Genomic DNA, 24,986 nt, shown 5'->3' with positions numbered 1-24,986 from the left:
GAGATATTTTTGATGAGACTTTATGTACCATAAGTATACGGATTGATATCACCATGGATTTATTACCAAGATAGTGCTCACAATCTATCTGAGAGAGACGTCCAGGAATCTGTCAGCTACTGGATATATATTGTACGTGCATGTACTCCAAAGGATAAAATTTTACAGCTTTGACTTCTCTTTGACACCCTCTCGTCCAACGGTGCACTTGATAAGGCCACTGGCGCCAGAGCCCGGCAGGTAAACTTCAGCGTCTTTGCCAGTGTTCTTCAGGCCCTTATGCCAACCCAGATCTGTATTAAGCTAGTCAGCAAATCTTCTATACCGGCAAATGTCCAAAAGGTCTATCTTACCAAGCTGGAAGTAATGCTTGTTGGGCAGGCTGAGCTCGGCCGTCTCTAGGAGCGGCTGGGCAGCCAGTATCTGCTCTCCCATCTTATACATGGTATTCTGGACACTCGCACTGTTGTCACTGCTGAAGATATCCAGTATGATGCCGCGCGAGGCTTCCCAGGTAGAGTCAAACTTGGCCGCCGTACCCTGCACTTGCTCCAGGTTTGAGAATGTTGACCATGTCCATGCCGAATCGACATCTGTGCTAAGGATTCGGTCCCAGGTTTCGGGTAGAGTAGTGAACTCGTCCCTCACGAAGCCATGGAACTGCGAATTGGTGCTCTTCAAGACGGAGAGGCCAGACAAAGACGTCTTGATATCGATCCCCTTGCCCTTGGTAACGGTGACGTCTGTAGACCGGACCTCCGAGGCGTCTTTGAGGAAGGAATGCGGATGTGGTTTGCCCTTGATGCTCATCCGGGACCACCGCTGTGCCACTACATTGACATGCGCTACACGGATATGGCTGTACTTCTGCGTGAAATGGTCTCCCACGATTGAAGCAAAGAGCTCCGGCGGAGTCACCGGATTCTGTTTTGCCAGGATATAGATGGTATTCTTTATCGAGTCCGTCGCTACCACGACGCTGTTGTCTGCCTTGGTGTACCTGGTAGTTATGCCGCGGTCAGGTCCACCGTACTTAATTCTCCGCTTAACTTGGTAGCTTGCGAGATACATACGAGACATCGATATCGCCCTCGAGCAGGCAACGGACGGTCATCTCGACCACCGTCTGAGTCCCTGCAGCCTCGTCCCGGTGTACCTTGTACACACGAACATTCTCCTTGCCATAGCGAGCTGCGGCTAACCTGGACGCCATCTTTCAATAACGTCCGTGTATAACTAATTCTGGGGCTGAGCGACGATGGGCGAATATAGCTGGGGCTTCAGGGGAGAGGGAGTAATATCAACTGGATATATTTCTAGTTGGCTACAGACATAGACCCCCGAGGTACGGGAGATCCCCCATATTTATACATGAGCCATGCACAGGACGATTGGCGGCATTGGCCTATAACTAGCTAAGACTTAGGCCCGCAGCTTCGCAGGCCTGAGGTTGAAACCCAGCACAGGCTTCTGCACAAGGCAATGATGGCGGCTGGTTCCGCTGGTAACGGGGCAGCCCTGCTCCAAGCTCCGTTCTCCGCTGAGCGTTGAGCTTTCGGCCTCAGCAACGCCCCTGGTCAAGCCGGTGGCTAGGAGGGGACTAGTTACTAGTTAATCAGTGAGCTGAACTGTTAACTACTTGTACAAAATAATTATGAGGTCCCTTGATAGTTACATAGCTATCTAACTAACTATTTGCCTGCTATCAGACACTTTAGCAAAGGGAGCCATGCACTGCTCCATCAACAGCCCGGAAAACTGGCCTGATTTCGAGCTGTCGCAGGGATTCTAAGCATGCAAGAGCTCTGCCAGCTAGTTGTCGGCCAGCTCCGATGGCCGCTCACCTGGCGATCGCCGCGGAGGCGTCGGCGCCGGTTGTTGGCCCCAGACCTTAGCGTATCTTGTGGCGTCGAGTTTGATACCAAGAGTTGGGGATGAAAGGAGAGCGCCTTCGTTGCATGTTGGTGATAGTAAGAGGAGTTACTGGCTATCTATAGACAACATAGGGCGAACAAGGGCAAGGAAGCTCCTCTGAGAGCAAGGTAAGGGAAACGAGAAGTGTTTATTCCAGGACATCCTACACTATATTGTATCAACTGCATTGAAATCCCGAAGCCTGCTCCTGTGCGAAAAGAGGACATGCATGAATCACAGATAGCACCAAAAACACCAGTAGATCTTCACGCTGGGGATACTTTAGACCATGGAAGAAATAAGAGACAAACGAAGAGAAATGACAGAGGAAAGAAAGATGCAATGCTCTACTCTGACATTTCAGAATCGGAGACGGACTCATCCCCAAAGATGATTCGCCTAACCACGCTCTTGTCAAACAACTCTAGCGCGAAACGTCGCGCGGATAACCGGAAGTGATGGCTCTCTAGGATAACAAGGGTCTTTTCAAAAAGATCGATACGCCGAAAGCATTCAGGACGATTCGTTTTAAGGCTGCCATAGTGGAACATATTAGTACCCTGCCAGAGCAAGCTGCATGGATGGGTAAACATACACTTGTAGATCTGCCGCCGCTTTTTTAGCAAGAACAGTATTCCCCATATCAATGATAAGGCCGAGTATCTTTTGCTTGAGCGGATCAGAGTCCTTGGAAGCAACTTTGTATCTGTTTCTCGCTGCCTTGTCTTCCTCGGTACAAACATGGTATGGCTCGAATTTAACCTAGAACACGTTAGTAGCTGATTATCAAAAAGTTTTGTTGCTGAATATAACCCACCGAATATAGCTTGCTTAGGTTCAATGGCATGCATGATCCTAATGAACGCCCTCTTTGGTCAACGGCCGCATCCCACCCTGCCTCAATTAACATTTCAAGGCCGTGCTGACTCCTGGATACTAGTCCCAAAACAAAGAACGCGGTGCCACGCATGGTCATGACGGCTGCAGTTTCCGCTATTTCCACTATCCTTTCCACAATATCCGTCTCTTCTAAAAACGGTGCACTGAGCTCCATCGAGCCTACATTCCCGATAGCCCATAGCGCCCCCTTAACCTTTAGTAAGACCTCTGCATCTTCTTCGTCCAGTTGAAAGTCTCGTACTGTTGAAGCAAATTCATAGAAATGGCCAGACTGCTCCAGTAGCTTGCATCCTTCTGTTGTACGTGCAAGTTCTCGGTAAAAATGCGGTGGCACAAGGCCAATATCTTGCATCTCAACTATATCGTTTAGCGCTAAGCTGTTTCGACGTGGTTGGTCAATGTACGCGCGTGACAGTGAGGCTTCTACTAGCCCAACGTATGCATCGTTTCTTCCTAGAAACCAGTCATCCATCTCCTGGGTGATGTAGTCGAGGCCGTCAAGGTAGTGGTACCCGACCGATGTAGATAGGAAACGGAGTAGCAATGGGGCGCCGATTTCGCCTAAATGATCTAAAGACGGGCGGCATTTGACGACATACTCTAGATAATCTCTCTGGTTGCATGCTTCTTCCAGTATCTTGACGGCAACCTGGCAGACAGTGACATCCGGGTCATATAGCTGGGTCACCAGAAGTTCAATTACCCATTCAACAGGCGATCCTTGCAGCACTTTGCCAATGACGTATTTTCGTAGCAGCTTTGTGGAGAAAATACGGATATCCTTTGATCCTGTGGTGAGGGCCTTTGAAAGTATTACTCTTAAATGGCTTTCATGTGTGAAGTCCATGTTTCCAAGAAGGGTTTGGATGAGGTCATTCCGATCCGCTAATTCAACTATGTGATAAAACATGTTGAGCATATGCCATCTTTCCATCATCTGTATGCCGCTGGGTTCACTGCTCAGAGTTCCCAATAGCGCAAAGTATCCACCACTTAGAGTATCAGCCATCTGTTCTCGGGAAAACAATGGCGACAAAGAAGTCAGCCCGCTCATACGGTCAACTTGGGCCAAGCACTCTGCTATCTGGCGCAGAAGCTTATTCTGTGCTAGGTATTTTGATCCCTCCGGGCTTTGCACAAGACAACGCATCAAGGCACAGCCGGTTCGGATGTACCGTCGATTAGGCTTCGTGTTGCGAACCATTGAAAACCGATACTTAAAGGGCCTATAGAAACCAACCAGTCGCTTTATGAACTTGGAGCCTTTGATGGCTTCATCCAAACGTTTTGGGTTTGTTAGTGGCCCTTCAATAATGTTTAGGATAAGGTCCCATTTCCACTTCATAAAGTTCACGGAACTGAGGACGTTGGTATCCAGAATTGCGGTACGGAACTGTGTTTCATCCATAGTGGAACTGAGTTTGGATTTGCTCTGTTCCCCCGGAAGCAAGGAGTTTGGGATCTCGGTACTGACAGAATACCGACCGCTTACATCTGATATATCATCAGACCTCGTCATTGTCCGACTAATGCTCTCCATTTGGTATATAGTCGATGTTGAAAGATGTTGGTTGTCCGACCTTGCCTTTATTGGTGACGACGATGGGAGAAGGCTGGGGAGAAGATGAAGATTGGAACACATAGATGAGGGTAAGCTGCGCTGAGCACGTCTTAGAACCTCTACAAGGAGTAAAGTTGTTTTCCGTTTAAGAGAAAGATCGGACTCGTCGTCAATCAAATCAGATAGCACCTAGTCATTCTGGTTAGCGCTTTTTCTATACACGTGGTTGCAAAAGACAAACATTGATCAATCCTGCCTCCACCAATAACGCTAGTATGAGTCCGGAGAAGTGCGCTGTTAGGTCAAATGGATTATCCTCATCCTCATAGACGGTGCGGGATTGCTTTTTGTCTTGTTCTGACTTCATGTTGGCTACTCGGCCATATGTCGTGAGCCGCCTTCCAGCCAGAAATGATGATGACCATGACGGTGGTTTGATGCGGAGAGCGTCGAATAGTAGTTCTAGAATGAGATCTCTAGACTGGGGGTCTGGGAACTGTAAAGAAAGAAGTAATGACTGTAGGGGTCTCTCAGGGTTTTGGGCCAGTGTTAGTATACCGGGCCAGGTTTTTAGCATGGCGGATATAGCCTTCGCGGAAAACCTCAATTTCAGATGACGATCACTATCAGGAACCGTCTCGGTGAAGTTCGCGAAGACCGAGTTCAATTCACATCCTGCTCGAAGGTATTTCCTGCTTTTCGGGGCATCCAAGACATGAACAAAGCCAGCTGCCAAACTCTCGGATGCGCCAAATGTCCCTTCACCCAGAACATCATTTAGGGTGCCAATACCGCCAGCAGAGAATAACAGAGCTGGATCTTTGACGAGGAGTTCAGCAATTGTCATTATGCAGATATTACGCAGACGGTCATCTCGGTGCTCTGCAATCGATACGAGTGTTCGTACCACTGAGCGTGAGAGCTCTCGAACACCATCTTTAACATCTAGAAAGGCCCGAACGAATTTAAGGGCCTGTTCTCGCTCCATGCTGGCTTTAGATTCCTTGACAAGAGAGAGCATTACTAGTTCATCCGTATGCAGAGCCCTGATCACCTGGATAGATTTCCTGTCTGCAATTGCGTGCCGTGTTAACCTGTAACCGGCCGCTACAACGTCACGACTCTCACTCAATAGCATGACTTGAACCCTCAGGCCAAACACCGACCATTCCAGGTCATATTTCAGAGTAGGGTATCGTTTGAACAAATCCACTAGGTTGTTTGCTCGATCAACATAATAATCTGATGACATGCCCTCAGCTTCTAGTTCTTGCAGCGTCTCAGAAAGTACAACTGTTGGTGACTCTGACTCGCTATCCTCTGCTTCAAAGCTTTCTCCGGTTGTATGCGTAGTTGCTCTCGATGGAGACCGACCTGGACCTGCATTGAAAAATGTTGACAGTCTCCTAGCCTCTGGGGCTTCTATCGGCGTCATATGGGCCCGCATCAATTCCTCCTCGAGCTCATTCTGAAGCTGTGCTATTTTCCGATGCGAAGAACTGAGCTCCGACTCCACCCTTAAGCGCTGCTCCTTTGTCTGCTTCATATTCTTCGACAGTAAGGCTTCCAGCATATTTTCCGTTCCAGTCTTTATCTTTATTTCTTTCTCGATCTGCTCACGGATAATGGCCTGCCGTTGTTCCGTAGTAGCAGTTTCAATCTCACCAGCACCATTTCCCCGGACATGGCTAATCGACTCTGGAGGGCGTGGGGTCGCATTCCTCGATATACCTGAATGCCTGAGGTCTGAGCTAAAGCTCCCTTGCGTGATATTGGACGGGGCTAACGAGGCACTTTTCGCGCTGAGTGAAGCCTGGGTACCTGACGAAGAGAGGCCTCCTGGGTGTCGCGACGTGGTAGCAGAGACGGCATCGTGCCAGCTCCCGTCAGCAGACTCATCATCAGCACTAGATGACGACCGCTTGTTATCGCCAAAAACACGATATTGCGTAGGAGTCGCAGAGGTTGCTCGGTCGTGGAATGTCGCCATGGGTCTCCATCTAGCAGCCCCCGGGGGGTTCACTGTTCGAGTGGAGAGTGCGTTTCATGCATCGGTTGTGTATGGGGGGTATGATGCGACTTTAGCTAATTGGTACCAAAGGCCATCGGAGAGTCGCCTGTGTCGCTGTTTCTGGGTTGATCTGGGAGCGAGATTGATCAATCGTCATGATCAACCATGGCGTTTTGCCTTTCGATACACAAGTTTCCCCCACAGCCCAGAAGGAGTGACCAGTTTAGCAGGGCGACTGAGCTAAGTTGATGATTATGTAAGGATTTTCCGCTAGCAAATGCATTTATACTGTGATGAAGGTCATGTGACTGGAACTTTTAATATAAATCCAACGTTTGGTAGCGTGTTTGGGCATCATCGTCATTTTGATATCACAGTTCCGGTTGGTGGCTGCCCTCAAAGAATTCTCATTCCTCTGGAAGATGAGGGTGTTATTTCCCACTTTCTGTCATGAGGATGCTTTTGAAGACCGCTAAATACAAGTATTCTCCAAATTAATCCATTCTTGATGACTCTGCAATAAACGGTGGAGTTCCGAAAGAAACCAATATACTGCTAGGCTATGGTTATCTCTACCCTCATTGAAGCCTCAATGAGTGACTCCGGTGCTGCCTTAGTTGAAGAAGTGGAAGCGGAGGACATAACCACAATATGTACTGGTTTAATCCAGCTGATACAGTGTAGTAGCTGCTCCAAGCCACTCAAGGTACCCGTAGGGCTGCCATGTGGATGCACAATTTGCCTGCCATGCATACCACAGACACACCCTAGAACCAATATCACATACCCTGGAACTGAGGATCGTAGCCAGGGATTTTTCTGTCCTTCGGCGTGCACTAAATCTCGGAAATCTGACTTAGATTTTATACCTGAGCATTGTTTGGCAGACTGCAACCGAGACATCACCCTCGGCAAGGTTGTAGAGATAGTTGAAAATTACGCAACCGCTTACTCCTCTAACAGGGATCCGGGTCATGATATTCCTATTAAGGTTCATATATCTAACCAACAGACCAGCCATGAGGAATCAAGTCAAGAATTCTGGATTAAAGGCAGCTGCCTAGTTGGAACATACAACCTCATGGCGAAGGGACATATTCCAGTTGCTTCTACTGTAAAGTGCACATTCAATGATCAAGACCAGGAAAACTTGACGGATCTCGATACGGAAATTCTAAGGGCAATAAGATCGGCGGTGGTAAAGGAGCTCGACTGTCAAGTGTGTTACTCTTTAATGACTGACCCATACACAACTGTCTGTGGTCACACATTTTGCAGATCATGCGTGGCTCGGATGTTAGATATCTCGAATCTCTGCCCCGTATGCCGGAGAAACTTACCGATGATACTACCAGACGATCCCGGAAACGGGACATTGAACGCTTTTAGTTATTTCATATTCCCGGAGCGAAAGTTATCTCAACTAAGAGGCGTGCCAAATGAACAGCTGGATACATCCAAAATCGACGAATTACCTCTATTTATATGCACGGTTTCTTTTCCATCTATGCCCACCTATCTGCATGTTTTTGAACCTCGTTACCGGCGAATGATCCTACGAGTTGTTGAGAACGGGACCCGTCGATTTGGCTCAGTGATGCTCAACCAAACTGGTGAGCTAGCCGGTCAATCTGAACCTCGTGTGCATGCTCAATATGGAACGTTACTTGAAATTGATCGGCTGGAATCACTACCTGGAGGCAGGATTCTGATACGTGCTACTGGCCTGTACAGATTCCGTGTTCTGTCTTCTAGAGACTATGATGGATGCAAAATTGGATGCGTAAAGCGCATAGACGATATCCGAATCCCATTCGAGGAGATGATCGAAGCGGAAGAACTATCAGCCCCTAAAGAAGGCCAACATCCAAAATGTTTGAATTTTCTGTCTACGCAGGAGCTGTTTCAAATCTGTAATAGGTTTGTGACAAAATCCCGTTCTAGTAGTTCGTCCTGGCTTAATGAACGGCTTCTTTCTGGATATGGTGAACCACCAACGGACCCAGCTATATTCCCTTACTGGTTTGGAACCGTGCTTCCAATAGCCTCAAGTGAGAAATACAACCTGCTCTCGGTAACAACAGTTCGTGGCAGGCTAAAAATATGTGCCGATTGGGTACGACAGATAGAAAGAGACAAGACAGTGTAAGTTCATGCAGTATCACAGTCATTTTATGATGATATATTAACAATATAAAGATTACGAAGTGGTACCAGAAGTGGCTTTCCTATATCGGCTTTTCTTCCATTCATGTTCATGTTTTGCATATGGTTCCTACCGACTCTCATCTCTGCGATATTGGCCATCTTTGGCTTCTCAACATCTGGGGAAAATACCAACATTACTACCACTACCATCGCCACTGCCACTGCACTTCCATCAGCCTTTCGTATTTCATTTTCCATTTTCCAATTTGATGTCTCATTCACATATTCATCAGGCTCTTCATCACGTCGGAACATAGAGGATGCTCCCGGTTTCGTATACTCTGGCTTCAGAATATCACAATATTTTTCCGTAAATTTTCTCCTTGGAGGTTTCTTGATCATTTGCGTGGCGAGGATTTTACGCCATTTTATTGAGGCGATTCACCAGAATCAACGAGCTACAAGGCCTACTACCCCTGGAGACCGTACCGCATCAAACCCTGACGAAAACAATGACGATTCCAACCATGCTACAGAACAGAGCAATGCAAATAATGGAAGCAGCGCGAGCGGCCCTGAAAACTCGGACATTGCAAACGCAGTCGAACCTGATGAATAATTTTAAAAGCATTTGAGGTTATATATGACGATGATGAATAAAATATATGGTTTTGGTTGACATTTTTACTATGACGAAAAAAAGTGTTTCTATTAATTTAAGCATACAGTATCAATAGCATACATTGGATTGAAAGAAGATAATATTTTATTCTACTATCCTGTGGCTAATAGCTTGAAGAGCTTAATACAGCAATCTTCCTTTACTGTTAATTGACTATAGGCATTTACACAATTAGATCAGACAATGTAAAAAGTTTGATGAAATAAATCGAGCGAACAGCAAAAGAGATTAAGAAGGTTCTAGTTCAGTGCCTTCTATGAAAACGCCTATATAACGCCACGATCAATGATAAATGATTGTATGATTTTGGGGCTATAGTGCTTATTTTTTAGTCGTCGTTGTCATTATCAGCCATTTCCTCGTCACCAGGCGCATCAGTCTCGTTTTGGCCCTTCTCCAGTTCCTCGATAGAAAACGGGTTCGTGTATTTAGAATCAATCTGAGCCCGGTGCCCTGCTCGTTTGTGCGACTCTTCTGGGATGGGATCACGTAGCTTAACTTGTATCTGATCAACCTGATCTTCCTTCGCAGTAGCTCGGGTTGGCGCCAGGCCAGCCCGGGCAATCTTCTGAGAACGTTCTGGCTTTATGCGTGTTTTTGAGATGATCGGGTAATAATATGCGGCTTTTTGGTTTAATCGGAACATCTCACGTTCACCTTCTGGTATCTCGGCTGGATCAAACAATACTATGGAAATGTCTTTGTACTTATGCTCCGTGTTCAAAACTTGAGTGTTTGTTGCATATGTTCGTAGCCTATCATAGTGATGGTATTTATCTCCAGATGAGCTTTCATGGGCATAGTTTGATGGACTGTCTCGGTCGGGGTTGGTCATATTGAGACTTCGTCGGATTTGTTTTGTAGAGCTTTGCTTCTGTGGGAGGTATAGATCATAGTCGTAAGGGATTGGGCCAGGATCAGGATAGAGGGCTGGGTTTGCCTTGTGGAGTTGTGTTTTGGAAGTATGTTGTTGCAAGACCCTTGGTTCTGGTGATGATGGGATAAGTATAGACATGTCCATGCGGTCATCACGTTGTCCGTTGACTGGTGGAACAGGAGTTTTGTCAAACTTGAATTGTAAGAATCCACCGGAATCAGGAAATCCATCCACATCTGGAATGACAGGGTAAAATCCAACAGGTTTAAGTTTTGGATTATCTGGATGAACTGGATTTGCCCACGCATCGAGCTCCGCTTTAGTTGGTGTTAGACCCTGAATCTGGCTTGCGGTATCTGGACCAGTGTGCTTGCTTTTCGGGTAAGCAATATCAAAGCCCTTTTGAATGTACTTCTTAACGTATGTAGGATCATCGCGGGTTGGCTTCGGTTTTACTCCTTTGCGAGGACCTCCAATGAAGACAGATCCTTTTGAATCGATGCCACGGGCCATTCCACTAGATGCGATATACTGCGTTCGTCTTAGGAAACTGACATTCACATTCTTTGGCGCCGGGTTCCTCAGCTGGTCCAATGTCATGAGAAGGGGCAAGTCAGCTGGATCTATTGGTGGTGGATTTTCAGGAGCCATGATAGCTGTGTATCAAAGAGATATAAATTAGCCGTGGAAGTGACATAGTTGGGAAACGATGTAACATACCACTCTCGTCTCCCAAATGCAGGCCTGGTATGCCAATCAAATCAATTGGCATTCCACCCTCGGCATCAACATCAATGTTCGGCTCTTCCCGGCGCACCATATTGGATGCAAAACCCGCAGTTAGGAAACGATCCAGTCCTTCATGAGGGATATCCAGGAACTTGGGGGGCATCTCAGGCGGAGGGAGATCATTGCGATATCGCAGAGACGCAATGTACTCTTGATGGTAGCTGCCTGACGGGCCGCTATCCTTTGATTTCGACATCTTTCCTATCCCGAGTATGTAGCAGTGTTATGATAAGATAGGTCCTTTCTCTCTAATAGAAAAATTAGTCCTATGCGGTTTGCGCCAGGGTTAACTTGGTGTTCACGGACTGGTACCTTTAACTTCGAAGATGTCAGTAGCGCAGTGTAGTCGAAAAGTGTTCGTTGCAAAACCTACAATTTGCGTCTTCAAGGAGCCGTGCTAATCGGTTCAAATGTGTGTTGAAGGAAGAAAGGCAAGCTCCTCGTCGTCTTTATTCGTCTTCCATCGCATTTTGTCGCGGTGAACGGGCAGGAGCTGGTATTCTGCCAGTCACCGCCTTCGGATAAACTAGGTACCGGTGTCCTATATTACATAATCCGGGTACCTAATAACAAAAACTGGGGGGCGGTCATAGGAAACAATAGAGATGGACTGGTTAAATTGACCAATTTAATAGGATTGATTCCAAATAAACCATCTAAGTTCTACAATAATTTCCTAGCATCAATAAAAGAACCCCGGGATTACCATTGCCACATACATTTATAAGTCATTACCCTGCTCCCAAGTCGGTCATATTCTAGCCGACCAATCCAGCTCTCATTTGATGCGTCCAGTTTGCCGAAGACACTGGCGCCTTTCCATACAACCACTTGTGGGTCGAGTTCTCGAGGTGGTGTACCAACCATGATATGACTTGCAAGGTCGGGATGCTTGAGCTGCATCCGCTCCTCAAGGAAAGCATGGAAGCCGGAAACAAGACTGCCGCCCCCGATCACCAAGATGCCACCAATGAAGTCGTTAAACTTGCGAGGGTCACCACGAGCTGCGTGTGAAATAGAGGTAAATACAGCATCTTCAAGAGGCCATACTGGCAGAACATCATCCCGCATTTCAACCACGGGTATGTTTTGGGAGGTTGGCAGAGCGTTAGGCCCACCACCGCCTTGAGGCCTGATAGGTGTCGAGGTGCCACCTTGAGGGTTTTGATTTGCTGCGGAGTCCGGGGTAGGCGATCCAGCTGCGGAAGATCGTGGAGTCCCGTCAAGATCCTGCACGCGGCCTAAGACATTATGAGCTTGTGTGCGGCTAGGTGTAGCTTGAGGATCTGTTCCATTAGTCTGTAAGGCTCCTTCATTGCTTGTTCCATTGTTGGTTGTCGCCGGTGGAGGCGAAATAGAGGCTATAACTTCAGCCTGAGCAGTTGAAGTAGGGTCGTTTGGCAGTCTGTCGTATAGATCAAAAGAACGGTTAATAAATTTTCTCCGTCCGATCATCTTTTGTGAATTATCGAAGATTTCTGGCTGGAAAATGCCCATGGGAGCCAGAATAATCTCATCGTACGCTTTGAATGTGTACTTTCTTGTGTCCTGGCCGGACACGCGAAGATGGAAGTCGAACACCTGCACAGAAACATTCGTTTCATTAAGGGTTGCGACATTCTTTTTGAGTTCCTCCGCCAATAAAAAGTCATATCGCCGGTTCAGATTGATCTCCTCGTAGGGGAAGTGGTCGTAGAGCATCATCTTTATAAACGTTTCCGTAACATCTGATCCGCCGAATTTCAGGTTGACGCGGGAGTTTTCAACACACATCCCTTCTTCTACGCAGCATATCGACGACTTTTGCGCACCAACATCGACAACGCAAGCTGCAGTGTACCCAGCACCGAATGTACCGGCCAAACTCTCCTGAACGAAACACACACGCCCAAAACCGAGCTCACGCATAAGGGTATCCAGTATTTGAGTGACGTACAGCTTTTCGTAAAGGTCAGGTATCACAAAGACACAAGAATATTGACCCCAGTCTTTTGTTTGTGACAGGTTTAGTTGGGTTTTCATCGCATCTTCCAATATCCGGGCAATGTCCAAAAACAGCAGGTTTATGCTACTGTAGTCCTTTTCGTTACACCAACCATTCCGTAATGGCCAGTAAAGCTTATATCGGGGTATAGAGAGATCCGGGATCCTCAATGCGGCCTCCCCAACCACATAGGGAGGAGCAAGATTAGGATTGCTGGGTATTTCAGTCCATTCAACCCTCATTGCATCATTGTGCTCGGATATGGTTTCTGGCGGTGTTCGTCGGTTGTAATTTACCACCATCTCCTTGGAATTTGGTAGAGTCCTCCGTTTGTTTTGGCGCATACGTGCTTTCAGGTCAGAGCACATATTTGTATAGAGAGTACCAAACTGAGAAGTACCTTATCAGTCTCTGCGCATGGAGTCTCTAATGGGGTGGTCACTCACATCAGGTCCAAACATTTTTTCCGGCTCCATCATCTCTCCGTCATCCATTTTCAGGCGTTTCGGCTTTGGCTCACCCCCGTTTTCTTCAGACTCGTTCGTCTCTGATCTATGCGCTATAACCATAGGAATAGTCTTTGGCAAGGCATCACTTGCAAGGCCTATGCGCAAATTCTGACTCCCAACGTGCACTACGATGGTCTTTGAGCCAGCCACTGCCTCTTCCTCCTCATTACCTACCTCTCCCATGGTGGTGTCCTGGTCTGCCTCCTCCTCTGGCAGCGGCAGCTCATTCTGCTTTGACATAGCAAGGGCCCTATCCCGTTCCTTAGCTGCCTTTGCCATGCGACTTCGGTTTTCTTCATTTTGTAACCGGTATGCGAGGAATTGGTCGTCTCGTTTCAAGTAGTCACTGGATAAGATATCAAGGTAGAATTAGCCAGAGTGCTCCTGTCAAATATCAAGCCGCATAATGGAGAATGTATCTATCTCGCGATTGCGTGCACCTGGATTCGCCAGCACATACGTATAGTAATTTTTCTGATTGATAGCGACAACCTGAGGCCAGCTGGTCAGGTCCATGCTATTATCTGTCCGCTGGAGGCCTATAACCCCATAACATTGAGCAATATATCAGTAAACCGGTGCTAATGAATTCGTTCCAATGGCTTTAGATGCTGTTCTCACCCTCATCGCGCATCGATCTTGATTTCTTCCCCATCGCCGCGGCGACCGTTGAGAGCAGTACCGTCCTGCGCAAACAAGTCTATGTATCGATACACCTGCGATCCTGAAAGTCAATACCGAGCAGCCCTAGGATTTGAACAAGTGCCTCAAGTCGCCTTCAACCTGCTGGACCACGGGCTGGCTAGTCGTTGTCGCGGGCTGTGAGGCTAGAGGGTCGGTTGGTGGTCGTTGCGGGTTTGGCGATCGAAGCTTGCTGGTTTGCAGCTTTGGGGGTAAAAACGCCACTAGAAAGAAGAAACGTAGAAACAATGCGGCCCACGCCCTCACCTCTAATTTGTAATAATGGATAAATATATCAACTAGTTATCTTTTTTGCGGCCTGCTGAAAGCCGTCAAGAAGTTGCTCTGCGCTGGGTTTCGCTCCGGTTGATGATCGTTTTCTCTTGTCTCTTCTCTTCTCTTTCATCAAATACCCCGGAGTGCCGTTCTCTCTTTGCCTGCGCAGACCAGTGCTTGAATCCGCAAACGCTTCTCCTGACGACGATACGACTACGGCTGTTACCGCCTCCTATAATCGTACGCCTCCTTGAAAACGCATCCAAAGGACATATCTGCTGGGCAAAGCCTCGCCGTTGCCGCCGGACTACTAAGCTACTCCCTTGACTCCTTTTATACGCCCGCATATCCCTCTCTGGCGGTCAGGCCCTTACCCCGGACTACCGCCATCTCTTGAACGCCTACGACTGGGTTTAGCTGCGTTTCCACAGACAAAATGGGTGGATCACTGTCTAAACTTGTATCCGGCTGGTTGTGGACAAAGAAGGAGATAAGGATTTTGATACTGGGACTTGTAAGGATGGCCATAAGCCCCTGTAGCATCTATTTTCAAAAGGACTTTTCCGATATGGATGCTAACTGACCCTCCTGGACAATAGGATAATGCTGGCAAAACAACTCTCCTTTACCGGCTAAAAGTACGAACCCCTCCCCATCTTCATCCTCATATAAATAGCCCGGCATTCCGTGAACATAGTAGAGAGAAGCTTACATTCTTTTGTCGACATGATATAGATCGGAGAGGTCGTTACTACAATACCTACCATTGGATTCAACGTCGAGTCAGTCACATATAAAAATCTTAACTTTAACGTTTGGGTGAGTACACCCTTAAGCACCTTGTCAGCGTAGCAATGCCCCCGAGATGCTAGTATCAGCATTGTCTAACAGCCATGTGTGGATAGGATCTTGGAGGCCAAACGTCGATACGGCCCTATTGGAGATGCTACTACGCCAACACTGCAGCGGTAATTTTCGTCATCGACTCAACGGACATTGAACGACTGGGTACAGCATCAGACGAGCTAGCTGCGATGCTCAACGAGGAAGAGCTACGGGAGGCTGCACTATTGGTCTTTGCAAACAAGCAGGATCAGCCTGGTGCCAAGGGAGCCGGTGAGATATCGGAGGCCCTGAAGCTAGGAGAGCTACGGGATCGAAACTGGAGTATAGTGGCGTGTTCTGCCATTGACGGCAAGGGTATCAACGAGGGAATGGACTGGCTTGTGGTAAGTAACTGTTTCGCCTATACCGACACAGCTGCTAACGGTTGTCCTTGATATAGCAAACCGTGCAGTCGGAAAATGCATGAATGATAACGAAGGGAGCATCTTTTATCTTGTGATTAGAATGTACCACTTGACTATATCTCTATGAATAGTCTATATACATATCACCGTCTTCATTTCTCTTAGTTCATACAACTTTTCATGCCCCCCTGCTTCTTACCCCTGAGTCAACTAATATTTGACCAAGATAACTCCAACACTAAAAATATGAGAACCAACAACAACAACAACAGCCAGAGAGACTCCACTTACTAGCACCCCAACCAACAGCTCTGGTTTATTGTGAATAGCGATAACAAAAAGACAAAAAAGAATGGGCCCGAGCCGCGATTCGAACGCGGGACCTCTCGCATACAATTACTTAGGGTTAAGGCCCTAAGCGAGAATCATAGCCAACTAGACCACCCGGGCTTGGAGGACAAAGTCGTCGGTTTCTACTCTTTCGGGGAAAGAGTAAACGTGCATTAGAAATACTTGAAGACAATTGGATGGTTTGGTAGGAAGACTTTTGATATGAGGGTTGGGGAAGAGAAGAATTGGCGGTCGTTAAAAAGCAAATTATTCAATTAACGTGTATTAAAACAGTCTAGAATAAGAGCAAGTCAAGAAGAGTGAGAGAATAGAGTAGAAGAATGGAAATCAAATCAGGGACAAGAAAGAATGCAAAAGACTTCAGAAGACTGGCTGACAACTGCATTATACGACTACTGGAAGCCTATTCATACAAGGGATGGCCACCCTCCCCGTTAAAAACAATATTGAACAAGGGCACCCAGGACCCAGGTATCCATCCATTCCAAACCCAGAGGGACATTAATACGCAACCGACTGTACAGAAAAAAACAAATCCTTTAGATCGTCATCATGGATGCACCGACGAGGGTGGACAGGCCGATAGCGGCGAGAACCACGACAAATTCAGGAGCACGGAGACCAGCAGCAGCATCAGGGGTGTCTTTGTTGCCTCCGGAGCCTGGGGAGCCACCAGAGCCAGATTTGCCATTACCGCTGGTGTCGGGTCCTTGAGCCTTGGATCCAGAAGACTGACTGCCGGGGCCCTTGAGACCTGGGCCATCACCGGCACCGTTCTTCACGTACTTCTCGGCATCGCTTGGAAGCTGTGGGAGTTTCTTCTCGCCGTCAACATCCCATTCAGGTACTTTCTTGGGCGGGCACTTGCTAGAGCCACTCTTCTGGTTGTAACCGCCGTCACCAGTGGGATTCTTGACCTTGGCGAACATGGACTTGAGAGCGTTGAAGTCGGAGAGCTTAGATGGGTCAGAGCTTGCACCGCCCTTGATCTCAACAAGACCGTAGTTGCTGGGTTCCTGGGAGTATTCGTAGACGAGACCACCAGAGTAGACGCCGGTCATCTCCTTGGAGTAGAGAGCCTCGACCTCGCTGAAGTCACGCTTGTTGATGTTGCAACCGTACTCAGACAAGAAGATGGGGATGCCATAGTCTTCGAATTTCTTGACTTTCTGGTCCCAGCCGGAAGTCTCGAAAGAGGATGGAGAGCACCAGGAGTAGTCGTTGAAGGCAAAGAAGTCAGAACGCTCATCGTCAGAACCGCAGTTCATGTAGTGGGCAGTTTGCTCGCGGTTGGAGTCGACATCAGCCTAAAAATTGTCAGTTTGTCGTACTATTTCCTGGAATGATGAAATAGGTGACATACAGCAGAGTATCCAACTGGCACTTGTCTAAGTTTGCGCTCCTTGAGGAAGCTACGGATGTCACGGGTAACAGCCTTGACCCAAGGAGCAACGGCGGAAGTCTTGCCATCGTTGATGACCTCGTTTCCAGAGAAAAAGGCCAAGGTGTTGTCGTACTTGGCGAACATCTGAACGGTAGCAAAGATGCTCTGAAGGTAGACAGCATTGTAAGAGATTTCGGGATCTAAGCGGGTCCAATTAGCAACTGAAATTCTGCATTCTTGAATTGTCAGGTATATCAGGGAGCATACCAGCACGGTTGATGGAGTACTTTGGAGTGTTGACGTCGAGAACGAGGTAGATGCCAGCATCGGCGAGGAGCTTCATGCACTCATCATGGTTCTTAGTGTTATCGATGGTGTAGACACGGATGGTGTTGAGGCCAAGTTCCTTGAAGTACTTGACGTCTCGCTTGCAGGTCTCGATATCGGCAATGGGATCGATGACCTTGGAGGAACCACCCTGTTGAGTGTTAGCCGACATGCTCAGTGTTTCTGCTGTTGTTATCTCTCATCACGTACCGGCTGGTAGTCACTGTCAAACATCAACCCGTTAGCATCCTCGCTTCATAAAGGCAGATATATATATATATATATAGCAGATATAGGGCAGCAGTTCTTACACTCCACGGATATAGAAACGCTCGTTTCCCTTGAAGAAGGCTGTCAACTGTGTTAGCCGCGCCGTTTGTCTTTTGTTGTGTATGTCTGGTCCCAGCCTACCGTTTCCCTTGATAGTGATGGGAGTGACAGAGCCAGCGAGGGCAGAAGCGGCCCCGAAGGCAACAGTCAAGGCAGCAATGGCGCTCTTCATCGTGAAACCAAGTTGAAGTCTAGAAAGAAATGCCGAAAACAAAAAGTCGCAGTCGAATCTCACGCTTGAGTCCGGAGGAGCGAGAGGGAGATGCGGGCGATTAAAGAGAGACGAGCCCGGGGGGAAAGAGACGCCTTGAAACGAGCGTGTATCTTGCTTTCCCGTTGATTAAAGAAGGGGTCAGCGAGCGAGTGAACGAAAGTAAAGATGGAGAAGAAGAAGAAGAAGAGAAAAGTTGACAGAGGGAAGAAGATCCGCAGGAGGTGAGATGTCCGTCTCGCTCAGTATATAAAAAGTCCTTGGAATCAGCCCTCGATGTTTTACTTTTTTCTGCTCCACCCAGCGCAAGCCGCGTAAGAAGGGACGATGCAAGGCGGGTCAGGGGCTTGGGGGCGGCGGTACTTGAGTTTGCTAGCGATGCTGCACTGCACAGCAGGTCACTGGTACAAGAGAGAAGGTCTGCTGGGGACTCTTTGGCTCTCTGGGGCCGTCAAGGGCTCGGTCAGCCAGTCGACGGCCCTGTCCTTGACTCAGTGACTGGCTGGTCGAAGCCCTTGTCCATGCAGCGTATACGGTGGCGGTGGCACGATGCCAGAGAAGCACTCATACGGAGTAGTATAATCAGCAACTCCTGCTGGCTCCAGAAGAAGCAAGGAAGATCTGAGGGAGAGAGACGGCATCGACGGCTCCCCCTGATGATCTTAATAATCATGCAGTGGCTGCTCGCTCTCCTTGCTTCTGCGCTGTGCTTCTCCCCACCCTGTTTCATGCTGCGATGAAGCTGCACATCTCTTGGCCAGCGTCATCGTCATCAAGCCATCGTCCGGCCATCTTTTCAGGGGAACGAACGAACCACAGGGACAGCGTCAGGTCGAAGGGATGAGTGTTGGTGCAACAGCAGCGAATGGGCTGAGTGAGAGAGTTGCATAACCCCCCAAAAATATACATGCATGATGATAAAAAAAAAAAACAGAAGAACATGACATGTCCAACCATCTAAGCCCAAGTAGCATTGCAACATGCTATATACATGCATTGAGGAAGAGACATGCCTGAGCAATCATGCGTCTTCGATGTAATTTGCTGGCACACATTTGGTCAGACCTCCCTTCTCGACGTCCGCCCAGCCGTTACCGCTGTCCCGATTGACCAGCACGAACCGGTCGCCCTCAGACATGCTCCATTCAGCGTCGGTGCGTGCCTCGTAGTCGTACATGGCTACCACATACTGCAGCTTCTTTGCTCCTCGTTTGGGGGCCACCGCGGGACCGCGTCGTTTTCCGGCGGTTGCTGGGTTGGTGCTGCTCGCTAGTGAAGCGCTAGAGGCAGAGTACGTTGACTCTGGACGGCCGTTGTCGTTGTCAGTGGCAGCGCTACCGCTGCCGTTGGGGTTGGGTGATGCTGCGGGCGTTGGTGATAGTTCGACATAGGATGCCGGGACCAGGCCGGTTTGTCCGTTGGCTCTCACTCGCATCCAGCCAGAGCCATCTACTCCTGTTAGTTGACAACAAAGAACAGAGAGAAAGAAATAATGCAAGCAAAGAAAGGTGTACCATCTGGTTCGACGACGACGACATCCTGCCCCTCGTCTACTGTTATCTCATCCTCCCCGTTGGCCTGATATGCATACATCATCTTCCCGCCTGGCTCGGTGGGGTTTTCCTTGGTGTTGTTAGCAGATGGTGCAGGCGATGCACTCACATATTGCGCTGGAGGAGGGGCTAATATCCTGTTCTTCCTTGGAGCAGCTACGGCCGGCTTCTTTGCGACGGCAGCAGCAGCAGCAGTAGAGTCTGGCAGCTCAGCTATCGCCGGCGATGTTGAAGCCGACCCACCATTGGCAGGCTGGCTGATAGACAACGCAGATGTAGATTTGTTAATGGCATTGGACGAGTACCCTGAACTCAATGAGTTCATAGTATCTCGTCTCGATAAAGCTGGTAGCTCAGCCGTGCTCGGCGTCGAAATGCGCGGACTAATGTCCGGCAGTGTTGCTGGGGTCGCATTGGCCTGCTCCTGTCTCTCAGCCTTCAGCTTCTTCCGCTCCTCCTTTGTCTGTTCTCCGGGACATTCGGCGGGCACTTTCATCTCGCACTTGTTATGGCATGTATAGCCACAATCTCGACAGTCGAACCCCTTGGCCGAGAGTCCCCAGATTCTCTCACCGCACAGGTCACAGTTAGTAGGAATCTTAAAGGTTTGCGCCCGGAAGTTATGGTTCTTTGCTCCCAGTGACAGGTCACCTACTACGGAGACGGTTGATACTTCGATCTCACCTGTCAGTCGTTTCCGGTCAAGTAGATGGAGGTCTTCCTGCAAGGCAAACATAGCTCGCACGATCTCGACCTCGTCACGCTTATCGGTACCGTCGCGGATACTCTGCCGAACCTTCTTTGCGTTCTCGACTTCCCGTCTCTTCTTGTCTGCTTCGGCCTTGAGCTCTTTCATCTGGCTCTTGCTCTTGCTCTGCAAGTTGCGGAGGAACACCTTGGCTGGCTCATCAATGACCATCGTGGGCTCATCGTGCCAGACAGGGCTGGGTTCGAACTGCATGTCTAGTGGTTCCTGCCAGTGAGCTGTATTGTGGCGCATGAACATCATCGAATCCAGTCGGGGTTCATTGCGTGGAATCTCGGACAGGATGTGTGAGACCTGTTCGTTACCCTGGGCTAATGTGGCCTTCTCCAGCTCTGCGGCCAATGTCCAAATGGCATTCAGCTTATTCACCCTCGTTTCATTCAAGTCCTGTAGGCCCTATACTGGCATTAGCAAAAGTAGTCAGTCTAAACTGGAGTCATGGCTTACATTAAGCAATTCCGGTACATATTCATGGTAATATTTCTCCTTTAGTTTATTCGTGACATTTATAGCAATTAGATACGTATTCTGCAGCCACAGTTAGCATCAAATCCTGAATGAGAAGAATAGAAAGACACACCTTGACATTATTCATCTCCGCGATCTGATTTTGATATGAGAGCTGAGCTTTCTGCTTTCCATGGTCAAACGAGCTCTCTACTTTCTTTCTTTTATTCTCGACCTCCTGGCAGACCCCATCGTATTTCCCTTTGCTCTTTTTCAAATCGGCATACGATGCATCTCTCTCTTTCTCCAGCTTCCCCGCATAATCCGAATGGTTCTTGCGCAACTCTTCCAGCCTTCCTGCAGCCTGCTTGAGCGGCTCCGCAACCCGGAAGACCAGGTCAGCTCCAAACTTGTCCCGAGCCGCGGCCTCTGCCTCCAAGGCGGATAGTTGTGTTGACCAAGTCGTCAGGGAAGCAGACTCGAGCGATCCGGGCGTCATAACGGGGGTATCTCCGACACTAAGTGTACTGGACTTCTTCGACTTGCGGTCATGGTATTTGCGACAGAGGGCGGTTATTTTGGCTGCGTACTCTTTTTCGATAACGCTGCGGTCACGATAGAACTGCTGTATCTCGTCTAGCCAGTTTATACCGACGGAAACCTGGGTGTTGTCAATAATACCGCTGTTGATGTGGGAGGAGGGAGGGGGGGGAGAGTCGTATGCTCTATCTCAAACGTACCCAGGCGTTGACGGGCTTAAAGGCATCCTGTCCACAGCAATCAGCTACCAGCCTCGAACTCGGTAAGACTCGAAGCGACTTACCTTGAGCTCTGTGCCGAACTGCGGGTTAACCGTGTCCGCCATCACTCATGAATTTGTTATTCTATTAGGATCTAGTCGAGTCAATATCTCTGTTTATGTGAGGGATTCAGAGATCAGCGGCCCAGCGAGCATAGAAAGCACCCGGTAGAGCAGAGCTGCAGGGGGGAGCATGCATAGCTAGCATCTGCTGGAGCTGTATACAGTTGTTTCCTCTCGTCTTGTCCTCTTCTTGCTGTCTTGTGTCTCTTCGTCGCCTTCTGGTGGTTGGTTGTTCTGGTCGCAACTAGTAAACCATGCGAAGCCCAGCAGCCACTTTCGACGGCCTTCAAGCCACACCCAGAGCAACCAAACTAAATACGTAATCAGATCGGGCTGCAAACTGGGGACAAAGGAGATCCATTTGTGTTGGATAATATTAGGCATTATCTACGGAGTACAGCCTGTAAAGCAGTCTCTCTACTGCTGGGCTACACGGCTAACTGGCCGGGATATGGTCTTGCTGGCAGGGAGCCGCCGAAGAAAAAGAAGAACCTGATCATACCCGTTTATCTACTCTCCTCCGTATATTTACGGATACTCTTGAGGGAGCAAGGGAACATATAGTGACCTCCGCTATTGTGCTGGGATACCCTAGGCTTCCTTCTCAATGTCGCCCGCCATTAACTATTAAGTAGTTGAATGATAACTAGCTAGCTGCCACCGAAGGAAAGGATTCCATAGTTGAAGCAGAAAGAGAAGAGGCTTAGCAGCGGCCAGGCCATCACCATTCCTCTTCGTGTCCAACTGCTTCCTGCCCTTCTCTTAAGACTTTTTAGATATCAAGAACATCTCAATGTCTTCTACAGCTCTCGCGGTGGGAAATAGATATATTTGATGAGTCAGCAGACTGTAGTTATGAATTTCCATGTGGTCAGGTGATAAACGCCCAAAATTCCGCCAACGGGAGAGCTCTCACTTATTAAAGTAACCAATGAAATTCGTTCTATCACCTGCCATGCTTTGCAGCTTGGTTCATGACTAAGCAGGACATCTTTAAGCTCCCTCAACTTCAGCAGCAAAAAGACGAAGACGAGACAAAAACGCCAAAAGACGCTGTCGAGGAATCATTCGACGGTGCAAGAAGATATTTCTAACGTCAAGATAGTCTCGTCTTGCTGCAGCTGTCTCCCAGCTACGCTGCCTCGACGTTTGGCGGCATTTTCAATAACTATACCCAGCTTGCCAATCTCCCCCGCGACACGATAAACAATTTCTTCACGCGGGCTGTTATCAACATTGCTGGCTCAATCAATAAAAAGAACAACACTTCTCTAATTTGCGTTCGGCGCCCTCGACATCTTTCAAACCACCTCCGAAATCGATCAACAGCATTCGAAACCGCGCGCACATCCTGACGATGGCGTCCGAAAATCCAGCAGCTGGTACCCCTCTTGCAGAGAGAGCTTCGTTTGCAGAGCCCAAGGGGAAGGAAGTTGACACGAAACCAGAAGAGTCTTCAGGAGGCGTTGAAGATGCCCAAACAGATGGTGCTGCCTACCGGACTGGAGCCTCGATGCTTCGTGACTCTGAATACACCGTCAACGTCCAGCTGAGTGATCTCCAGGCGGACCCAAACAACCCTCTATACTCCATCAAGAGCTTCGAAGAACTCGGCCTGTGAGTCGCCATCCCACTTCGTTCGTTCCCTGCTTTCCATCTTATATATTCGCCTCATACTTATTAATACTCGACTACTTGTTTAGCGATGAGGCTGTTCTGAGAGGCCTGCGTCAGATGCGCTTCAGTCGGCCATCCAAGATCCAAGAACGCGCCCTTCCACTTCTTATGTCGAACCCTCCACAGAACATGATCGGCCAGTCTCAGTCTGGAACTGGAAAGACGGCTGCTTTCGTTCTCAATGTGCTCAGCCGTCTCGAAGTTACTCCCGAAATGATCAATGTCCCACAAGCTCTCATTCTCGCGCCTAGCCGTGAGCTTGCCCGCCAGATCGTTGGTGTCGTGCAGGTCATGGGCTCTTTCATCGAAGGACTGAAGATTGCCACCCTTGTGCCTATGGAGACGAACAGAAACCAACCTGTTGAGGCTTCCTTGGTTGTTGGCACCCCTGGAACCGTGCAAGATTTCATTCGAAAGAGACTGTTTAACACACAGCATGTCAAGGTTCTGGTGCTAGATGAAGCTGATAACATGTTGGATCAGCAAGGTCTCGGCGATCAGTGCATTCGTATGAAATCGTAAGTGCTCGCTCAGTAATTTATCCCTGTTCATTGGATACTAATCCACTTCACCAGGTCCCTACCGAAAACCACACAGATAGTGTTGTTCTCGGCTACTTTCCCAGACTCTGTCGTCCGATATGCACACAAGTTTGCACCCAATGCCAATCAGCTTACTCTCAAGCACGAAGAACTCACCGTAGAGGGAATTAAGCAGTTGTATCTCGACTGTGACTCCACGGAACATAAGTATGAAATCCTCGTCAAGTTCTACGGCCTCCTAACAATCGGATCATCTATCATCTTCGTCAAGGTACTTTCAGCTCTTTTATTCATCAGCAATCATTAGCACTGACTATGTTTTAGACACGTGCCTCGGCGGTTGAAATTGAACGTCGCATGGTAGAAGAGGGTCACACAGTTGTTTCTCTTACTGGCGGTGTAGAGGGTCAGAAGCGTGATGAAGTTATCGACAGTTTCCGTAAGGGTACTGCCAAGGTGCTCATTACCACCAACGTCCTTGCTCGGGGAATAGATGTACAGACTGTCTCCATGGTCATCAATTACGTGAGTCTGGACCCGACATGAAACATCGCCTAATAGCAAGCCTTGAACTAACCTTTCTGCTACATGCTAGGATATACCCGAGCTGCATGCTCCTGGTGCTGGAGAACGTATCGCCGACCCCCAGACTTATCTTCACCGCATTGGTCGCACAGGACGATTCGGGCGTGTCGGCGTAGCAGTCTCCTTTGTGTCCAACAAGGAGGAGTGGACCATGCTCATGGATATTCAGAAGTATTTCGGAACAGATATCATGAGAGTCGACAGCAGAGACTGGGATGAGGTCGAGGACGTCGTTAAGAAAGTTATCAAGCCATCAGCCAGATGAAACTTGCTGCAACGTTTACACGAAAAGACAAAACAAAAAAGGAACCATAACAAAAACACGTCAACTCATGCTTTTGCCATTGCATTTACTACGGCAGTCGTCTA

At 48.4% G+C, this 24,986-nt stretch overlaps 11 protein-coding genes and 1 non-coding gene across 16 annotated transcripts; 3 read left to right on the top strand and 9 right to left on the bottom strand.

Moving 5' to 3' along the window:
- Nucleotides 1–162: 162 nt before the first annotated feature.
- TERG_00631 (urate oxidase) lies at nt 163–1,295 on the bottom strand (the record flags this gene model as incomplete). Its single annotated transcript, XM_003238592.2, has 3 exons — nt 1,074–1,295; nt 354–1,000; nt 163–293 (listed from the first exon to the last, which is right to left on the bottom strand). The coding sequence occupies exons 1-3, from the start codon at nt 1,211–1,213 to the stop codon at nt 163–165; spliced, it is 918 nt and encodes a 305-aa protein (XP_003238640.1). The 5' UTR covers nt 1,214–1,295.
- A 1,171-nt stretch (nt 1,296–2,466) lies between these two features.
- On the bottom strand, nt 2,467–4,456 carry TERG_11605 (TORC2 complex subunit TSC11; the record flags this gene model as incomplete). The annotated part of the gene is made up of 2 exons (XM_003238591.2): nt 2,467–2,676; nt 2,732–4,456. The coding sequence occupies 2 exons, from the start codon at nt 4,454–4,456 to the stop codon at nt 2,467–2,469; spliced, it is 1,935 nt and encodes a 644-aa protein (XP_003238639.2).
- A 133-nt stretch (nt 4,457–4,589) lies between these two features.
- Nucleotides 4,590–6,365, bottom strand: TERG_11604 (uncharacterized protein; the record flags this gene model as incomplete). Its single annotated transcript, XM_047750693.1, has 1 exon — nt 4,590–6,365. The coding sequence occupies one exon, from the start codon at nt 6,363–6,365 to the stop codon at nt 4,590–4,592; it is 1,776 nt and encodes a 591-aa protein (XP_047605181.1).
- A 583-nt stretch (nt 6,366–6,948) lies between these two features.
- On the top strand, nt 6,949–9,153 carry TERG_00629 (uncharacterized protein; the record flags this gene model as incomplete). Its single annotated transcript, XM_003238590.2, has 2 exons — nt 6,949–8,531; nt 8,586–9,153. The coding sequence occupies 2 exons, from the start codon at nt 6,949–6,951 to the stop codon at nt 9,151–9,153; spliced, it is 2,151 nt and encodes a 716-aa protein (XP_003238638.2).
- A 391-nt stretch (nt 9,154–9,544) lies between these two features.
- TERG_00628 (uncharacterized protein) lies at nt 9,545–11,078 on the bottom strand (the record flags this gene model as incomplete). The annotated part of the gene is made up of 2 exons (XM_003238589.1): nt 9,545–10,749; nt 10,814–11,078. 2 exons carry the CDS (start codon nt 11,076–11,078, stop codon nt 9,545–9,547), a joined length of 1,470 nt encoding a protein of 489 aa, XP_003238637.1.
- Nucleotides 11,079–11,584: 506 nt separating this feature from the next.
- On the bottom strand, nt 11,585–13,234 carry TERG_11603 (uncharacterized protein; the record flags this gene model as incomplete). Its single annotated transcript, XM_047750692.1, has 1 exon — nt 11,585–13,234. One exon carries the CDS (start codon nt 13,232–13,234, stop codon nt 11,585–11,587), a length of 1,650 nt encoding a protein of 549 aa, XP_047605180.1.
- A 36-nt stretch (nt 13,235–13,270) lies between these two features.
- On the bottom strand, nt 13,271–14,030 carry TERG_11602 (uncharacterized protein; the record flags this gene model as incomplete). Its single annotated transcript, XM_003238588.2, has 3 exons — nt 13,271–13,721; nt 13,836–13,914; nt 13,997–14,030. 3 exons carry the CDS (start codon nt 14,028–14,030, stop codon nt 13,271–13,273), a joined length of 564 nt encoding a protein of 187 aa, XP_003238636.2.
- A 298-nt stretch (nt 14,031–14,328) lies between these two features.
- TERG_00626 (ADP-ribosylation factor-like protein 1) lies at nt 14,329–15,937 on the top strand. Its single transcript, XM_047747623.1, has 4 exons — nt 14,329–14,846; nt 14,932–14,970; nt 15,068–15,151; nt 15,238–15,937. Exons 1-4 carry the CDS (start codon nt 14,769–14,771, stop codon nt 15,610–15,612), a joined length of 576 nt encoding a protein of 191 aa, XP_047603584.1. The 5' UTR covers nt 14,329–14,768; the 3' UTR covers nt 15,613–15,937.
- On the bottom strand, nt 15,938–16,032 carry TERG_10508. Its single transcript has one exon. It is a non-coding gene; the product is annotated as a tRNA-Pro (tRNA).
- Nucleotides 15,940–18,780, bottom strand: TERG_00625 (uncharacterized protein). Of its 3 annotated transcripts, XM_003238586.2 has the most exons (6): nt 18,056–18,780; nt 17,956–17,995; nt 17,855–17,867; nt 17,585–17,795; nt 17,297–17,517; nt 15,940–17,240 (listed from the first exon to the last, which is right to left on the bottom strand). In XM_003238586.2, the coding sequence occupies exons 1-6, from the start codon at nt 18,144–18,146 to the stop codon at nt 16,473–16,475; spliced, it is 1,344 nt and encodes a 447-aa protein (XP_003238634.1). In that variant the 5' UTR covers nt 18,147–18,780; the 3' UTR covers nt 15,940–16,472. The 3 variants fall into 3 exon arrangements, with proteins under 3 accessions (XP_003238634.1, XP_047605178.1, XP_047605179.1); XM_047749145.1 differs by lacking the exons at nt 17,956–17,995; nt 18,056–18,780 and having other exon boundaries at nt 17,585–17,914; XM_047749146.1 differs by lacking the exons at nt 17,956–17,995; nt 18,056–18,780 and having other exon boundaries at nt 17,297–17,914.
- A 701-nt stretch (nt 18,781–19,481) lies between these two features.
- On the bottom strand, nt 19,482–23,520 carry TERG_00624 (uncharacterized protein). 3 transcript variants are annotated; one of them, XM_047749144.1, is made up of 4 exons: nt 21,775–22,011; nt 21,692–21,718; nt 21,085–21,612; nt 19,482–21,032 (listed from the first exon to the last, which is right to left on the bottom strand). In XM_047749144.1, the coding sequence occupies exon 4, from the start codon at nt 20,745–20,747 to the stop codon at nt 19,644–19,646; it is 1,104 nt and encodes a 367-aa protein (XP_047605177.1). In that variant the 5' UTR covers nt 20,748–21,032; nt 21,085–21,612; nt 21,692–21,718; nt 21,775–22,011; the 3' UTR covers nt 19,482–19,643. The 3 variants fall into 3 exon arrangements, with proteins under 3 accessions (XP_047605177.1, XP_047603583.1, XP_047605176.1); XM_047747622.1 differs by having other exon boundaries at nt 21,692–23,520; XM_047749143.1 differs by having other exon boundaries at nt 19,482–21,612.
- Nucleotides 23,171–24,882, top strand: TERG_00623 (ATP-dependent RNA helicase DBP5; the record flags this gene model as incomplete). Its single annotated transcript, XM_003238584.1, has 5 exons — nt 23,171–23,430; nt 23,517–24,008; nt 24,066–24,303; nt 24,357–24,557; nt 24,628–24,882. The coding sequence occupies 5 exons, from the start codon at nt 23,171–23,173 to the stop codon at nt 24,880–24,882; spliced, it is 1,446 nt and encodes a 481-aa protein (XP_003238632.1).
- Nucleotides 24,883–24,986: the final 104 nt, after the last annotated feature.

This window comes from Trichophyton rubrum (genome assembly GCF_000151425.1).
Source record: "Trichophyton rubrum CBS 118892 genomic scaffold supercont2.1, whole genome shotgun sequence".
NCBI classification, from domain to species: domain Eukaryota; kingdom Fungi; phylum Ascomycota; class Eurotiomycetes; order Onygenales; family Arthrodermataceae; genus Trichophyton; species Trichophyton rubrum.
Note: the sequence above shows the minus strand (reverse complement) of the source record. Positions and strands in the feature narration are given on the sequence as shown.

What these genes read in the sequence shown, in the direction of transcription:
- TERG_00626 (XM_047747623.1), top strand. Translation starts at nt 14,769, where the DNA reads ATGGGTGGATCACTGTCTAAACTTGTATCCGGCTGGTTGTGGACAAAG. An exon ending in CTCTCCTTTACCGGCTAAAA is followed by an intron (nt 14,971 to 15,067) that starts GTACGAACCCCT and finishes GACATGATATAG; the next exon opens with ATCGGAGAGGTCGTTACTAC. An exon ending in ATCTTAACTTTAACGTTTGG is followed by an intron (nt 15,152 to 15,237) that starts GTGAGTACACCC and finishes ATGTGTGGATAG; the next exon opens with GATCTTGGAGGCCAAACGTC.
- TERG_00625 (XM_003238586.2), bottom strand. Translation starts at nt 18,146, where the DNA reads ATGAAGAGCGCCATTGCTGCCTTGACTGTTGCCTTCGGGGCCGCTTCT. An exon ending in GTACTCCATCAACCGTGCTG is followed by an intron (nt 17,518 to 17,584) that starts GTATGCTCCCTG and finishes GGACCCGCTTAG; the next exon opens with ATCCCGAAATCTCTTACAAT. An exon ending in TGCCAGTTGGATACTCTGCT is followed by an intron (nt 17,241 to 17,296) that starts GTATGTCACCTA and finishes GACAATTTTTAG; the next exon opens with GCTGATGTCGACTCCAACCG.
- TERG_00624 (XM_047747622.1), bottom strand. Translation starts at nt 20,747, where the DNA reads ATGATGTTCATGCGCCACAATACAGCTCACTGGCAGGAACCACTAGAC.